This window comes from Peromyscus eremicus, unplaced genomic scaffold (genome assembly GCF_949786415.1).
Source record: "Peromyscus eremicus unplaced genomic scaffold, PerEre_H2_v1 PerEre#2#chr22_unloc_1, whole genome shotgun sequence".
NCBI classification, from domain to species: domain Eukaryota; kingdom Metazoa; phylum Chordata; class Mammalia; order Rodentia; family Cricetidae; genus Peromyscus; species Peromyscus eremicus.
Window position 1 is genome coordinate 4157200 of NW_026734286.1, and position 17629 is coordinate 4174828.

Here is a 17629-nt window from a genome sequence, read left to right on the forward strand (position 1 = left end):
CCTTGGTACCGTGGGTGGTGGTGGAGCTCTGGTTGTCTGGGGAAGCGGCTCCCCTGAGCTGAGGAACCAGGGCTCTGGTTGGCTGGTCTGGGAAGGGAGCCAAGACAGAAGCATTGGTTGGGTTTAACCAGCAGCAATAACACGCCTGCAGGAGTGGTTCTGGCCTTTGTGCTATAACCAAGGGAAGGAGCTCCTTGTGGGTGTTGGGTAGAAGGGCATATCTGCTGGAAGCTTTGGGTGGGAATGAGGTTGCAGAGTTGGGACTCCGCTATCTTTAAGCTAGGACTTTAAATGCAATGCTGGGGACTTTATCCCAGGCCTTGAACATACCACACAAATGTACTGCCACTGAGCTATACCTCGCTAGATCCAAGGGAAATGTCAAGAAGAGACATAAGAACCCAGATAACAAGGGGGAAAGGAGTTTTGTTGTAATCATTTATTTGTTTTTTTCAAGGCAGGGTTTGTGTGGCCCTGGCTGTCCTGGAACTAGCTCTGTAGATAAGGCCAGCTTTGAACTCAGATTGGAATGCTGGGATTAAAGGCATACGCCACCACCACCTGCCTTGTTTTAACTTTTTATAATTTTTCTTTTTTTGTTTGTTTGTTTTTGGGTTTTTTTGGGGTTTTTTTTGTTTTGTTTTTGTTTTTTGTTTTTTGTTTTTTGAGACAGGGTTTCTCTGTGTAACAGCCCTGGCTGTCCTGGAACTCACTTTGTAATCCAGAATAGCCTTGAACTCAGTGATCTGCCTGCCTCTGCCTCCTGAGTGCTGGGGTTAAAGGCGTATGCCACCACCACCTGGCCAAAATCAATTTTTTAAAATATAAAAGCACTAGAGTGGATCTTTTTGTTTTGTTTTTCTAAACAGGGTTTCTCTGTGTAACCTTGCCTGTCCTAGAACTAGCCCTGTAGACTAGGCTGGCCTCAAACTCAGAGATCCACCTGCCTCTACCTCCCTAGGGCTGGGATTAAAGGCGTGGGCCACCACAGCCTAGCATTAGAGTGGATTTTGAAAGATCCAATGACAGTAACATGGGAAGGCCTTGCTACTCACTGATGGCTATGTCTTTGCTCACAGTTAACAGGAAAAGATTTTTTTTTAATATTTTAAAATTTATTTTTATTTCACGTACATTGATGTTTTGCCATGGGTGTTGGGTCTCAGGAACTGGAGTTACAGACAGTTGTAAGCTGCCATGTGGGTGCTGGGAATTGAACCAGGGTCCTCTGGAAGAGCAGTCAGTGCTCTTAACCAGTAAGCCATCTCTCCAGCCCCAGGAAGCCTCTACAAGGGTCACCTACCATTCTTACAACAGGGATCTTTTCCTAAAACTCCTGAGCATAACAAATCTCTGCGTAAACAACTCTATGGTCTCAAATGAAGTAGCCTTAACCTTTGACTGACTTGAGCTCAACCCCTGAGGACATCAGAAATTAAACAAAACTTTGGATGAAATGACTGCTGTGGCAAATGCCACAAATGGAACTACAGTATCTAGAGGAGATAATCATGGGGCCCTCCTTTATCTGGATGTCAGACAGCGGCACCCCAAAGCAGTAATGCACATAAAGCAGACCTCTGTTGCGTGTTCTGAATCAGATGCACAGAGTGCACTGCAAGTGGCTCTTGCATGGGGCAACAAGGTCTGCACAAGTGTGTTTGGGGAGGGAGTGTTATCCCGACATTTTTACCTGGATCAGTGGTAAAAATAAGCCCTTGTTAATCACAGCAACTATACTTCTCTACCTCTCTTTCCCCGTCTAAATTATGGAGAAGCCCATTTTGGGGGGGCTATCATATTAACTATTTCAGTACCTTTCTTTAAAGGATGTAGACTTTTAAAGAATGTCATTATTATTACCCCTAAAGAAACTGGTAACAAGGACTGAGAGATGGCTCAGTGGCAAAGAGCACATAGTGCTCTTGCAGAGGACCTGGGTTTGGTTCCCAGCACTCACACAGCAGCTCACAGCCAGTAACTCCAACCCAGGGTATCCAACACCCTCTTCTGACCACCTCGGGCGTTAAGGATGTGTGTGGCTGCACAGATATACATTCAAGCAAAACACATAAACCTAAAAAAATGGCCGGGCGGTGGCACGCCTTTAATCCCAGCACTTGGGAGGCAAAGGCAGGTGGATTTCTGTGAGTTCAAGGCCAGCCTGGGCTACAGAGTGAGTTCCAGGAAAGGCGCAAAGCTACACAGAGAAACCCTGTCTCGAAAAACCAAAAAAAAAAATCCTAAAAAAATGAACGGATAACCATTACTTAGTACTAATACAACACCCTACTTTAAAATGTCCCCAAACCACAAAAAGGTGCATAAATGATAGAAGCACAGCTTGATGTAGTTTCCCAAATGCTAAGTTTTATTTACAGTGTCCCTCCCGGGAATTATGAGATCTGTCTCATGATGAGTTTCCACACAGCCAGGCATGGTGCTTAGAGCAAGGCTGGTACTGAGCTGCGCTTTTTATTTTGTAGAACTGAGCATTGAGCACAGGTTCTCATGTGTGAAGATTTGCAATAATGCGTGATACAATCAGATATATTGCTTGCATAACAAATTCCATACACAAACATTTATCTAAAAAATAATTTTTTTATACATAGGTGACCCTGGCTAGCCATAAATTTGCTATGTAAACTAAGCTGTGCTTGAACTCAGAGATCTGCTTTCCACTGGGTGCTGGGATTAAAGCAGGTGCCACCAAGTCCAACTATTAATTTTTAAAACAAAGTCATATACTCACAGTGTCCTTCCAGGCTCAGTCTCCCAAGTGCTGAGATGACAGGTGTGAGCCACCATGACCAGGTTTTTTCTATTTTAAAATGCTTTTTTTTCCTGTTTTGCAGTGTTGGGATCTCACACATGCCTTCCATATATGCTAGGATAACGTTCTCTACCATCAAGCTACATCCTCAACCCTTACAAATACTATTGATTGTTATGTAATGGTTAATGAGAAAATAATATTTACTTCGTGAAACTGGCCCCAGCTGTTTTTCACCTCTTGAGACAGGGTCTCAGTGTAACCTGGAGTGCCTAAGAACTCATACAGCATAATCTGACCTCAAACTCAAGGCCATTCTTATGCCTCAGGCTCCTGTGTCTTAGAATTACAGGAGCCACCTACCACACGTGTCCAGGCTCATTTATTTAAACATTATCTCACGTAATGTTTGTCAGGACCTTGTTTGGCAGTTAGATCTTCATTTTCTCATTTCAGCGTAGCTTTACCATTCTAGTTTTGGAACTGAAAAGCCAGAGGAATACACGAACGAGTTTGGCTACCATTTCAAATGCCAAAGGAATACATGAATGGCTTTGGCTAGCATTTCAGTGGCGGAGCTTAGGACAATTGCCTGCGCTACCACCGGCAGGTGTCCAGCAAACAGACAACCGGCACCCGCCACGCGTGGGCTCCGGCCTCTGGGTTGCACGTAGCCCCGCCCCTTCGAACTCTACCTCCCCGTCGTCTCCATTTGGCCTATCAGCGCAGGCTTTGGTTAACAGGAGGCGGTGGTAGGGCGGGGCCATTAGGGGTTGGCAGTATCTCCAACCACTGTTGCGGAGAAGTATAGAAATAGACAGCTAACTGGTCCAATGGACGTGAAGTCCGAGGCTGGCCCGAGCCAATGAGATCAGGAGGTGGGGCTGGGCGTGTGTGGAAGGGCCCCCAAAGATTGTTGTGGCGTCAGACGCGCCTCAGAGTAGCGGTCGGTGTCCACGGCTCGGGTGTTCGCTGCCGTCATGAGCTACACAGGTAGGCCCAGCAGGGTGAAGGACGCGCTCCGGGCCGGGGAGGGACAAGACGGGCTGAGGCATGCCAGGCTCGCCCACGCCTCCCTTGGCGTCGCGGTCACTGCCCTCTGCGGTCACAAAATGGCGCCTCAGGCCCTTCGCTCCGGGGTCGCATCCCTCAAGTCTCGGCTCCCAGTGACCCCAGCCGGGCAGCCCGGACTCCTGGCTGCTCGAAGCCTGGCTTGTGTCTTCTGTGACCCTAGGCTCCGAGCCTCGGCGTTAGGTCCCAGCTTCCACGGCCCACGGCCCTGGCTAGTGCCCCACGGACCTCCACGTCCTAAGACGTCGGTTCTCAGGCCTGAGCATTTGAGATCAGTCCGTTGTCTCGGCTGCTGTCGCCATTGCCTCCCCCGCACAGTTTCAGTGCAAAACGTCGTGGATCCTTACTCTCGCCGCTCCCCTCTTCATCTGGTCCAAAGCTGGGAGGAGCGCCAGGCCCCAGGGGGGGAGATCGGTAAATATATGAAGGGTCTGAGCTATGCAGGGAGCTTTAGGGACCGAGCTTGAACCTTGGCAAGGAATGACTATTTTCCACATTAATTCATTCAACTCACCGAAAAGGTGATGAGTAGGCGCTGGGAATACTGACAAAAATTTCTTAAGCAGCTTATAGGCGAGGGCACTTATGAATAGGACAATAAATAAGTGCACACTGTATTCCTGGGCCCTGGGTAACCTGCAGGGATTCAGCCATTACACAGAGAGCTTCGAGGCCTCAGGGAAGAGGTGAGATTTAAGAAGAGATGTAAGCGGAATAAAAGAGAGTAAAGATAGCTGGCCCAATCACGTCCTGGACTGGAACTGCCTACCTCCTTAGATCTTGCTAGGGAGATCAGTGGTATTTGAGCAAAGAGGAAGGTGGGTGATGAGCAGGATGAGGGGGTGTGGAATATGTTTGAGTGACTGTAAATCATTCCTGGGTGAGTTGCCAAGGCTGCCTGGGTTTGCCTTGCCAGTGACCAATGAAACTTACCAGTTAGCGCCGTAGAGCCATAGACAGTGCCTCCTACTTCGCTGGAGGTATTTCAGGCTTGAACTTAATGTGGTTGCTGGGTAACCCACATTCTGCTAGGAATGTTCAAGGCTTTGAATGGAACCTAAGCTGCTGGCTTCTGTATAGGCCCTTTCTGCTAGTCCTTGGTTAAAAGCTTGCCAAGAACCTTGGGTTTTCTAACAACCATCCCCTAGGCCATTGGTTCTCAGTCAGGGTGATTCTGCCTGCCTCTCACCTCGGGGGTGGGGGTGGGCGGTGGGGGGAGGCAGTTGACAGTATCTCGAGTCCTGTTTTGTTGTCTCATCTTGGAGCGTGGAAGGGGCTGGTATGCAGTGCTACTGACATCTAGTGGATAAAGGGTAGGACTGCTGCTCTGCAGCCTGGAGTGCCTAGTATGGCTTCCACCGCAATTTTTTTTTTTTTTTAAATGCTAAACATCTGAGGTTAGGTAAGAGTGTTGGGAGGTTTTGCAGCAATATTAGTTGGAAAGGAAAATCGTTAAGTAGAACTAATGCTTAATGTCTCTAGAATTAAGATATAATTCTCTTCACCAGGTCTGACCAAGAATTGAAAACTGTTCTGCATTTAGAAACAGGGCTACTGAAGAAGAGGATGAATTTTATCTTATGAGATAGCTTGAGAATGGGGCATTTATATTTTCAGATGAGGAAACTGAATTAGTTTACTAATGGCCAAGTTTGAATTTCAGCTTCAGGTCTTATTAGGCTGTAATCCTGGGTTTTATGGGCACTGAAGTAGCCAAGCTAATGAGCTGATTAGTTTCCCTTTCCTCTTGTTAGACTAAAAGCCAGCAGTAACTTTTTTTTTTTTCTCGAGACAGGGTTTCTCTGTGTAGTTTTGGAGCCTGTCCTGGATCTGTAGACCAGGCTGGCCTTGAACTCACAGAGGTCCGCCTGCCTCTGCCTCCCAAGTGCTGGAACTAAAGGCGTGTGCCACCACCGCCCGGCCAGCATTAACTTTGTAGTATGGTTCTTTCCCTTTAAAGAAACTAACCAGAAAGCTGGGCTTTGTGGTACATTCCCCTCCCCACCCCACCCCCCACCCCAGACAGGGTTTCTCCATGTAGTTTTAGTGCCTGTCTTGGATCTCAGCTCTGTAGACCAGGCTGGCCTCAAACTCACAGAGATTTGCCTGGCTCTGCCTCCCGAGTGCTGGGATTAAAGGTGTGCGCCACTGCCACCCGGCCTTGTGGTACCTTCTTATAATCCCGGCACTTAAGAGACAGGAATGTAAGTTGAAGACCAGCCTAGGCTACATTAACTCTGTCTCAGAAAACAAAAACCCGTAAAAGATTACTTAAATTCAAAGACATTTTAAGACACTTTTGTTTGTTAAGAGTCTCACACTAGCTGGACGGTGGTGGCGCACACCTTTAATTCCAGCACATGGGAGGCAGAGTCATACATGCCTATATGTGGGTGTTTGCACATGTGTGTGGATGTCCATAGAAGCCAGAAGAGGATGTCGGTCCCCTGGAGTTGGAGTTACAGGTGGTAATGAGCCAACATGCTGGTGCTGGGAACCAAACTCAGTTCTGCAAGAGCAGCACATTCAGCTTTGGAACCCATCTCTAGTATGAAGTGGGGAGGGTGGGAACAGGAGAAAACAGCAGAAAAAAAATCTAGACTTAGGCCTTGGAACAAAGGTCTGACATGTACTGGTTTTTATAGAACACTTATCTCACAGCTTCGTTGTGTTCAAAATGCCACAAGTGCTAATAGCTGGTGGTTCTGGCCTAGATTACATTTAGGGTGACAGTTGTTATCTGAAAGCTTGTCTGGTTCTGGAGTCCCTACCTCCAACATGACTCAAGCTCCTGTATCTGGCAAATTAATTCTAGCTGTGGTTATGTGCCATATGGGTTGCTCTGTAGGGCCACCAGAAGAACTCTAACAATGTGGCAGCTGTTTTTCCTCAGACTAGAAAGATCCAAGAAAGAACAGTTTAGAAGGCTCAAAAGTCAGTCATTTCTACATGACTTAGTGATCACACCAGCTACCTCTGTTACTCTAGAGTGGGGTGGGGGAGACTGTCATCTCAGGAAGGCAGAATCTTGCAGTTCATATCAGAGGTTGGTTATCAGCATCTTTCTCCATCTCTGTATTTGCAGCACTGGGGATGGAACCTCAAGGTCTCCTGCATGCCCGACAAATACTCACTTGGTGTGTGTGTGTGTGTCTGTGTGTGTCTGTCTGTCTGTCTGTGTATCTGTGTCTGTGTCTGTCTGGGAGATACAGATTTGCCCCACCTGTCAGTCCCTATCTTTAGGTTTTTTTTGTTCACGGAGGAGCTAAGACTCTCTTATGAGTAAACATAAACCCTTTGCTCTGCAGTTTTCTTACTGAACTCAGAATGTGTGTCCGTCAAGATGTAGTGTTTCATTACAGTTGCAGTATACTCAGCCTTCTACATCTTCTAGTTCTGTTTTTGTGGGTTCAGCCAATAGAGGATTGAAAATATTTGTGGGGGGAAGTGTATCTCTACTAACCATGTACAGAGTTTTTGCCATTATACGATAAATAATACAGTATGACTTTATATGTAATTTACATCATGTTAAGTCTTATAAGTAATTAAAGATGATTTAAAATATACAGCGGGCATTTTATAAAAGGGACTTCAGCATTTGTGACTCTACCTTTCTTTGAATGGGAGAGCCTGTTCTGGAATAAGTCCCTAGCAGATAACTGACAGCTATCCGTAAATTGGACAGTATGTGCCAGGCCTGGTAGCACAGGCCTGTAATTCTAACATCCAAGGAGAGTCACAAGTTCAACACCGGCCAGGGTTACAGAGTGAAGTCGAGGCCTGTCTGGGCACCTAAGTGAATACATCTCAAAATGCAAAGTCAATAAAAAAGGAGGACTGGAGATACAGTGCAGTGATGGAGTGGTTTGCCTAATAAACTACCCACCACACCAGGGTGCATACTGTAACCCCAGCATTTGGGAGATGGAGACAGGAGAATTACAGATTTGAGGTTCTGTATCTAGACCCTGCTGAACAAACCAAATCAGGGCTAGAGATAGGGCTCAGTAGTGGAGTCCAGGTCCCTGAATTAGATCCTCACTTCTGGGGGGAAAGCAAAACCTGAAGAGAAGCCACATTACATAGCTGACTGTGATAATCCATGCCTTAGTTCCAGCTATTACAGCTTAAGCAGTGCAGTGAGACCTCAAGTTACCGTATTACATAAAGTCTGGGGGCGTTTTGGTGGCAGGGCTGTTAATGGATTTACTAAAAAAAAAAAAAAAAAAAAAAAGCAGTGGAAAAGGTTGGATTGGATACAATATCCTGATTATTCTCTACAGTTGAACTCCCCAGTGAATGTTTTTCATGTTTAGTGTTGTGTGTGCACATAATATGTGTACAGGTTTATGTATAAACCAGAGGTCAACTTTGGTGTCATTTTTCTGGTGCCAACTACCTTGGTTTTTTTTTAGCAGGGTCCCATTAGCCCAGAACTTGATTGCACTAAGTTGGCTGGTTAGCAAGCCCAAGGATCACGTGTGTCGTCTCCCCAGTTCTGGGAACTGTACACCACCCTTTATATGGGTCTAGGGATGAGACTCCCGTCTCGACGCTTGTGCAACAAGCACTTTACTTGCTGAGCTCTTTGCTCAGCCTTGCTTTCAGAGGCTTGCGGTTTTGTGTATTTAAGTTTGTATTTTGTTTATATGTGTCTCTGTGCATTTACATGTATGTGTTTGTGTGAGTGTATCAGACATGTGTATGAAGGTGCCCCTGGAGACCAGAAGAGGACACTAGACCCCTTGGAGCTGGAGTTAACAGGTGGCTGTGAGCTGCCTGATGTGGGTTTTGGGATCTGACTCTAGTTCGCACGATTGAGCAGTTTCTCTTTAACTCCAGAACCATCTGTCCAGCCCCTCTGTGGGTTGGTTTGTTTGTTTTTTAAATAAATTAGTTTATTTAATTTCATGCATATGAGTATTTTGCCTGAGTGCATATCTGTGCACCACTATGTTTTAGAGGTTTCTCAGCTGAAGGGAGCCCTGCCTGCTAGTTTCTATTGAAATGTCGTCTTAGTCACTTTCCTATGGCTGGTTTGGGGGAAATTAACCACCTTGTGCATATGTTTAGGTTTTGTCCAAGGATCCGAAACCACTTTGCAGTCGACATACTCTGACACTAGCGCCCAGCCCACCTGTGATTATGGTAAGTGTGGCCTGGTGGGAACCAGAGTGCTCTGCCTTCTGCTAGGTTGCTTCTAAGGCTTTGCTCTCACCGTGTCTTGCTTTATTAAACCCAAACTGAGGAATGGTACTGTGGCCCATTTGAATAGCTTGTGCTTCTTTGGGGCAGTCTGTAAGTGATAGCTGTGCTACTGAGTGAGCTGGCCTGTAAACCATTGATTCTTTTGACTTTTTCACATTTTGTGGAAGTAATATGGTTCTTGACCAAAGATAGAGCTTCAGTAAATCTCCCTTGAGGATTGGGAAGAAGCCTGTTAGAGTGTAGCAGATTTTGACTTTGGAACATATGACATTGTTATCTACAAAGTTTTTACTAGAGCTCATTACAATTGCGTTACAAAATAAAATTTGCAAAAAAAAATTAATAGTGTTTAGAGAAAGTTTATGATTTTGTATTGAGTACATTCAGAGCCATCTTCTGCTGAATGCAACTGGAAAAGGTTGATGGAGGAGAGACCAAGCTGTTCTTTCAACCCTCCCGCCCCCGAGTATCTAGCTGCATTTCAGGATTGCAGCTAGGCTGTCTAAGCCAGTGGACACACATTGAAGGGACTTTCAGGTGATAAATGGGAATAAACGGAAGTAGTCACCCAGTGAGCGCCACAGGTGCTGCTCTGCTGCCAGTGCAGCCCAGACCTGAGGAGAGCTGGTCCCGGGAGTTTGTTCTCTTCTTTCACCGTTTGGGTCCCATTGAGACATCTAGCTGGCCTGTTTGCGTCCTTCCCTTCCCTTTTCTTTCCATTTATTTATGTGTATGTGCCACCGCATGCATGTGAAGGTCAGAGGAGACAACTTAGGAATAGGTTCCCTCCTTCTACCCTTATGTGGCTTCCAGAATGAAACTCAGGTAGTTCTGTTGAGTTGCCTTTGTATCCATTGAAAATCAACTATCCATTACTATTTCTGAAGTCTCTGTTCTCTTTCCTTGGCCTAGCGTATGTTAATTATTGGATAATATAAGTCTTGAAATCTCTTAAGTCTTGAGTCCCATGGATTTGTCCTTTTATTTTAACTTTTTGCCAGTTTTCTTTTTTAGATTTATTTGTGTTTATTTTATGTGTGTGGGTGTATTGCCTACATGTATGTCTGTGCACCATATGTGTGCAGTGCCCTGCTGATCCTGTAGAAATGGACAGATAGTTACTAGTTACCATGTGGGTGCTGAAAGGATCCCATGCAAGAGCAGCAAGTGTTCTTATATGCTGAGCTATCACTTCAGCCCCTGGATTTATTCTTTCTTTTCTTTTCTCTGGTTTTGTTTGTTTGTTTTTTGAGGTAGGGGTTCAGGGGGGGTCTCACTGTGTAGCCTTGGCTGGCATGGAACTCACAGGATCTGACTGCCTCTGCCTCCTGAGTGCTTTCTTGTCTTTTTAATTATTCGTTTCTTTTGTTTTGTTTGGGGTTTTTCATGACAGGGTTTCTCTGTGTACCCCTGGCTGTCCTGGAACTCACTATGTAGACCAGGCTGGCTTCAAACTCACAGAGAACCACCTGCCTCTGTCTCCCAAGTGCTGAAATTAAAGGTATGTGCCACCACATCTGGCTTTTTTTACTCTTTGTAAAAAACTGTCTTACTTATAATTTGTTTGCTTTTGCACATAAAATTTTAAGGCCTTGCATCATATTTTATCAAAATAAATCCTGAAGAGATTTTTGTTTTGTTTTGAGACAAGTTCTCACTGTGTAACCCTATCTGGATTGGAACTTGCTACGTAGACCAGGCTTAAACTCACAGATTTGCCTGCTTCTGCTTAGTAAGACTAAAGGCATTTTGTACCACCATGTTTAGCCATACATTGACTTTTTAATTAATTTATTTTCATTTTTAAAATTTAATTTATACGAATGTTTTGCCTGCATGTGTATCTGTGCATTGTTTATGTGCATGGTGCCCTCAGCAGCCAGGAGAGGACATTGGCTCCCCTATACTGAAGTTACATCATAAATTCTGTGTTGAAGGTAAAGCCATGGAACACGTGGTGACATACAGATTAATAGAAATGGGCCAAGTTTAGTTATAAGAGCTAGCTAGCAAGAAAACTGAGCCATAGGCCATGGCCATGTTATTTGTAATTGGAAAAAAAAAAAAAACTAAACTGGTTCCCAACTCATAGAGATCTACCTGCCTCTACCGCCCAAGTGCATTATGAGTTTTTCCTCTAACTTTTCCACTAATTTTAGCTGGGCCTGGTTGTGCATGCCTTTAATCTCAGCACTGAGGAGGCAGAGGCAGGTAGATCTCTGAGTTTGAGGCCAACCTGGTCTACAGAGCAAGTTCCAGGACAGCCAGGGCTCCACAGAGAAACCCTGTCTCGAAAAAGCAATACATACATACATACATAAATTTCTTTTGTCAACCATGAATTCATTCCCTCTAGACAGAGTCAGTAGAGATGCCTTTTCTGAAGACGCAGGTCTCATGGACGCACATTCTAGATGTAGCTTCTTTCCGAAGGAACAGCTCCCTACCTCCACCTCCTGAGAGTTTCTCAGAGAGTTGCAGTCATTCCAGGTATAGCAAGTAGCATATAGTGAATGTTTGCCCAAAGGGACTCCTGTAGCTCATGTAGGCATTAAACTTGGGATCCTCCCAAGTAAGTGCGATTACAGGCCTGTGCTTAACATCTGGTGTCAATCCTGTCATAGGAGGCCATTTGTCTATCCTTGAAATGTATAGTCGTCCACTGGCTCACTCCCACTGCCTTCCCTTGTACTACCTTATTTGGTTCTAGGAGCTCCTTGGTAGCGAAAGCCTGGATGACACTTAGAGCCTGCCCCACAGAGTCCTAGTGTGTTTGTGCTTGACTCCCAGTCCTGTCTCCTGAAAGCTGGTGTCCACTGTTTGTGATACTGTCAACCTTGTGGCCAGGCTCTGAGCTCTGATTCTCCTTGTGACTCTGCTGACCTTCTTTCTTGCCTGTGGAAATGGCTCCTAGATCACTCTTCTCTTCTAAGGTCTTTCTCTTCCGTATGTTCTCTAAACAGCAAGCAGCATTCCAGTATGAACAGCATCTATGTGCTCGGTTGCTCTGAGATACTTGTTGCACAGACACATGGTTTGGATTTTCTCATCCTGAAAGGATGTTTGCTTTGTGAGTTCTCATGCCACAGTTTATTAAATGAAGTAGTCTTCTAGAATTTCTAACTGGTTTCCATCTTCCTCCCATTTTGTTGTGTGTAGCCCAAATGCAGATGGTCGCCACTTAGTTTCCCTGTTTCTGTCATTGACTGTGCTGTCTTCTCACTGCTGTTTGGTTTCCTGTCCAAGCATAAGTATGGTTTGTCTGTCAGTGGAGCAGAGATAGCATGCACTAGGAGGTGACTGGGTTCTCACCAGAGATACGAGCAAAGTGGGCATCTGTACTGTGTGTCCCTCTGGGGAATCCCATTGACTCAATTCTCAAGTGGCTTTTGCACCTTTGGACTTTATTCTCCTTTATGGTTATGCTTCCCCCAAACCAAAGTGTTTTGTTGTTGTTTGTTTTGTGTTTTGTTTGGGGGGGTTGTTTTGTTTTTTGGGTTTGTTGTTGTTGTTTTTGAGACAGTCTTAAAACATCCAAAACAGAATCTCATAACCTGGAACTTCCTGTGTAGACCACGATGGCCTTGAACTCACAGAGTTCTGCTTGCCTCTGCCCCCTGGGATTTTTTTAAGTAGGGTCTCTCTCTGTAGCCTAGGATGGCCTGGGACTTACTATGTAGCCTAAACTTGTTTGGAACTTGCACAGGTCCTTTTGCCTCTGAAGTGCTAGAGTTACAGATGTACATCACCATGCTTGGTTCTGAGAGCTCCTTATTGTCCTTCCCCTGATGAACTGTGCACCTAGATATAATGGCGTCATTCAAGGACTTCTTGGCCCTCCCTGTTAAGGTAGATGTTTAGGGTTCCTGGACCATTTGTGTCTCTGCTCCAGTTGGGTGATAGGGTGTGTTGCATGGCTTTCCTGGGGCACTGGGAACAAATGTCTGTACCTTAGGTATGACACCAATAGTTGACCAAAGGAAGAAAATCCAGTCCAGGTTAGCTTGGTAAACTTGATTTTAACTGAGGTTACTTACAGAAGATGGCTGAGGGGTTATTTCTAGGAACACGTACAACTTGCAGGCATCTACATCACAGAAGCGTTTTCCTCAAAGCAATCATTAACTGTTCATATGTCCTTAGGCAGGGAAGGAGCCTTGTGTGCTGTTCACCACTTTCATAAGTGAATTAAAGTAGACTCAATCTTGCAGGATAGCATGAGGGCAGTGACACCTGATCTGACTTTAAGACAGCAATGGCCATGTAATACTCAGAGGACAGAGTTCCACAGCAGGGTGATGATTTCATTGTGAATATGTACTTTTTGTACAGAGGTTTTTAATGTTTATTCAGTCAGTAAGTCAGTCACCAGTCAGTCATTCAGTCATTTGTTATTTTGTCATACAGGATAAAACTCTGAGTTTTATTCCTAGACCTCATAATTAGCTGTGTCCAGTATGTTTATATACAAGGCTTCTCAGGGTCTTGCACATGCTAGGCAGACACTGTAACCTGCAGTCTCTGAAGCACTGTGAGCTCTTTGCTTCCTCCAGATAGTGCTTATCCACAAGTGGGAAGGTCTTCTTCTAAGTCTGTAGGGAAGGAGTGTAGAAGCCAAGTTTATTACCTGAGAGTGTTAGAAACAGGAGGCTCCTTAACTACCACATTCCCAGAGCTGAGTATCAGGGCAGGGAGTGGCCAGGTATGTCTGTATGGTATTGTTCAGCCCCTTGGAAAGTTGAGTCAGGTACTGAGAGCAACTACTTTGGAATTAAATTGTATTAAGCTTAAGTTCATATTGTACTAGAAGCTATTGTAGGAATAATTGCCCTTTTTGCTTTCTGTAGGATATGGAACTTGGAACTCTGGGACAAATAGAGGCAAGTATCTGGCCATACTCCTCTCCTTTGGACAGTACCATTTGTATTTCTCTAACTGCCCATGTGGTCAAGCAGGGTTTAGGTGGGTGTCTCCGGGCTAGCACAATGAGAAGGCCTACCCAGCCTCGAGTGGCTAAGAGTTCCCCTAGCTTGTTTTTGACCAAAACCACTTTTTTTTCTGTTTGTGTCTGCTTCCTCCTCCCTTCTCCCCACCCCGGCTATCTCTACCCCCCGTCTCCCTATCTGCAGGCTACGAGAACTATGGCTATGGCTATGGCTATGGCCAGGAGAACACCACCAACTATGGGTATGGTATGGCCGCTTCACACTCGTGGGAAATGGCCAGCTCTGACACAAACGCAAACCCGAGTGCCTCGGGTAGCGCCAGTGCCGATTCCGTTCTATCCAGAGTTAACCAGCGCTTAGACATGATGCCGCACTTGGAGACAGACATGATACAAGGAGGTGTGTACGGCTCAGGTGGAGAAAGGTGAGTTGGGGTGCTGCTAGGGGCTAAGGTTCTTCAGGGTTAACACTCCTATCTGCTGGAATCTTTCCGGAACACTCCTTGGTGTCTGCTTTTCCTCTCCTTGCTCTGTGCTTCCCAGATGCTGAGCTCCTAATGAGGTCCACTGTGCTTCCCTTCTCTGACCTGTCTTCTTCCCTGCTAACTCCCCATGGCCAACTCCCCTGTGTGCAGGGGAACAAGCAGGCCCCAGTTGTCTTTACCAAACCCACAGAATGGCTCCTCAGGAGTAGAGTATCATGACAGTTAGTTATTCAGTCTAAATTTTAAATCTTGCATAGTGCCAGGGCAGGGCAAATTGGGTTTGCTGAGAAGGATGAGATAAGCCTTTGGGGCTAACCTCTGGGAGCCTAGTCATCTCCACCCAAGAGGTTAGGCAGATAAGAGTACTTAATGGCCACTTGCTGGTGTCTTATAAGTGTGTACTTGTTGAAAGCATCCCTGGGGCAAACTTTTGTCCTGGTTTTTGTAGATAGGGCTACTGAAGTGCAAGCAGGTCACAGCCTTTGCCTGAGTGTAAATAAATGGTAGGACTGCGCCTCACCCTCATCTGTCCCACTGCAGAGGATCCCCCATGTGTGTGGTCATTGGCTGAATTGGTTTCAGTTTGGTTCAGGAGTGCTTGTGCCATAGTAAGAAGGGCACATATATTTCTAGCATAGGATGAAGGGACACTGGATAGCTTCGAGTGATAGATGAGGGAGACCAGACAGTGAGGAGGGAGGTGCTGGGCTGGTCCCTGGGAGGACCAAATAAAGCCCCAGGGCTCCTGAGGAAGAGCAAGAGACTTGGCTTACATGGTCCACACTGCTGCAGGGCAGCTTGCTATACCGTGATGCCTTGGAAGTGGTGCCTGGGATAAATGTCAGATGCCTTATCTTTTACAAGTGTTGATGCTTCCCAGTGAGGCTTGGAGAAGAAAGTACAGAGAGGGCCCTGTACCTGTGAGGTGTGTGGGAAGTGAGCCTAAGCCTGGGCTATAGCTGAGGGTAAACCATCTCTATCCTAGGCAAGTGGTCCAGCCTCCTTCTTAGGTGCTGTGTTGAGTTTTTTGTTTGCCTGTTTTCAGTGCTAGAGCTAGAACCCCAGCCTTGAAGCTGGGCAAGTGCTCTACAGCTGAACTACAAACCCAGCCCTTTCTGACCCCTTGGTAAGCTCATTATATCTCCTGAGAAATGTTCCACATTTCGTATCACTTGTTCTGGGTAGTAAGAGCTTTACAGGATTTAAGGGTACCCCCAACCATCGAAGATGAAACTAGCCCAGTGTTCTCATAGGTATTGAAAAAGCATTCATTGTGCTTGGCTCTGCTCATAAGGAATAGCTTTGGCCATTGTAATAACCATAGATTAAATACTCTTGAAAGGCTGTGGAAGCAGCCTTGCCCCTCAGTTGGATAAGAGCTATCCTTCCATCTGTCACTCTTTAGGGTCCCCAAACAGGTGCATGGCTATGTTCAAGGTCCCCATGAGGAGCTCTTGCTGCCTCTGATCTACTTACTCAGTGGCTTTTCTGAACATCAGCAAGCCTATCTTACAGAATTTTCTTTCTGTTGGGCTAAGACTGGGAGTGACTGAGCAGGACAGGGCAAGAGCAATAGGCTAGGCCATTTGGAGTTGAGGAACTCCAAGGGCCTCTCCCTGATGCTTGCCATGTGTCTCCACAGATATGACTCCTATGAGGCCTGTGACTCAAGGGCCATCCTGAGTGAACGAGACCTCTACAGGTCTGGCTATGACTATGGCGAGCTTGACCCTGAGATGGAAATGGCCTATGAGGGCCAATATGATGCCTACCGTGACCAGTTTCGAATGCGTGGAGGAGATACATTTGGTCCAAGGGCTCAGGGCTGGGCCCGGGATGCCCGGAGTGGACGGCCAATGGCCTCGGGCTATGGGCGCATGTGGGAAGACCCCATGGGGGCCCGGGGCCAGTGCATGCCTGGTGCCTCCCGGCTGCCTTCCCTCTTCTCCCAGAACATCATCCCCGAGTATGGCATGTTCCAGGGCATGCGTGGTGGGGGTGCCTTCTCTGGTGGCTCCCGATTTGGCTTTGGATTTGGCAATGGCATGAAGCAGATGAGGCGGACCTGGAAGACCTGGACCACAGCTGACTTCCGGGTGAGTAAGCTGGCATACCTCTCCTGACCTTTGCTGGGGTATGGCTACCACTATGGCTACCACCTCTAACTTGGCTCATTCTTTCTGACCCAGACGAAAAAGAAGAAGAGAAAGCTGGGTGGCAGTCCTGATGAGCCAGACAGCAAAGCTACGAGAACAGACTGCTCAGACAACAGTGACTCCGACAATGGTAAGTGGGGCAGCCTGGGGTCCTGCTCCCTGCCCCCGGGGGGCTCCTGGACTGAGCTCGCCTATTCTCCCTTTGCAGATGAAGGCACTGAGGGGGAAGCTGCAGAGGGTACTGAAAGTGCTGAGGCTGTGGAGAAAGGCTCCCGAGCAGTAAGTAACCCTGGGCCCCAGGTTCCTGCTTTCTGCAGGGGGCCTAGGAGGCTTTGCTACGGGGTCACAGGCCATGCGATGTCACCCGTATGCATGGGTGGTGAGTGGCTAGCACACTAGCAATGTGTTTCCTTGGGAGAGATGGGGATGTGCAGGCCTCTGTGCAGCAGATGATGGGAAGGGGATGATGCTCCCGGTCCTGACCCTTAATCCTTTAGAGCCAGTATAAGTAACTGCCCTTTAAAAAGTGGAATTTTAAAATTGTGTGTTAGGAAGGAGAGGACGAGGAGGGAAAAGAGGATGGGAGAGAAGAAGGCAAAGAAGATTCAGAAAAAGGTGAGTTTTCCAGGGGTGCCTAGGTACTGGGGAGGCTCTTCCAGGTGCTTGTAGTGGGAGGGATCCAGCTGAGGGCAGGGTTGTGGCAGAAATATGGCTGGCTGGGGACCTCCTTACGGGACTGGGTATATGTAGGAACGGCCTCGTCTTATTTGTGCCCTGCCAGTCTGCCTGTTCTTCCTAAGAGGAGGTTATGGATGGTGTGGCCCCCAGCCTAGCACTTTGGTTTTGCCTTCAGGTGGGGGCAGCAAGCAAAAATGTGGGGAGCCCCAGGCACACCCCCTCCCCTTGGTCCCTCAGTAACACACAGTTCCGAGTCCTCAGTGGCTGGTGTCCGAGCTGGGACCCTTGGTGCAGTTTTTACGGCTCT

The 17629-nt window shown here is 46.7% G+C and overlaps 1 protein-coding gene and 1 long non-coding RNA gene across 5 annotated transcripts in view; one reads left to right on the plus strand and one right to left on the minus strand.

Annotated features, from left to right (window-relative positions):
• Positions 1–3141: 3141 nt before the first annotated feature.
• On the minus strand, positions 3142–4838 carry LOC131900533 (uncharacterized). Its single transcript, XR_009376248.1, has 2 exons — positions 4781–4838; positions 3142–4226 (listed from the first exon to the last, which is right to left on the minus strand). It is a non-coding gene; the product is annotated as an uncharacterized LOC131900533 (long non-coding RNA).
• Positions 3517–17629, plus strand: part of Akap8l (A-kinase anchoring protein 8 like) — a 29226-nt gene continuing 15113 nt past the window's right edge. The window contains exons 1-9 of one of the 4 annotated variants that reach the window (XM_059251792.1): positions 3517–3769; positions 8924–8998; positions 13906–13938; positions 14188–14245; positions 14348–14428; positions 16131–16584; positions 16678–16774; positions 16853–16923; positions 17196–17259. In XM_059251792.1, the coding sequence (XP_059107775.1) occupies positions 3757–3769; positions 8924–8998; positions 13906–13938; positions 14188–14245; positions 14348–14428; positions 16131–16584; positions 16678–16774; positions 16853–16923; positions 17196–17259 (946 nt within the window). In that variant the 5' untranslated portion in view covers positions 3517–3756. Of the gene's footprint in view, positions 3770–4894; positions 5016–5092; positions 5161–8923; positions 8999–13905; positions 13939–14187; positions 14429–16130; positions 16585–16677; positions 16775–16852; positions 16924–17195; positions 17260–17629 lie in introns of those variants that run through there. The other 3 variants (XM_059251791.1, XM_059251793.1, XM_059251794.1) reach the window with 3 other exon arrangements.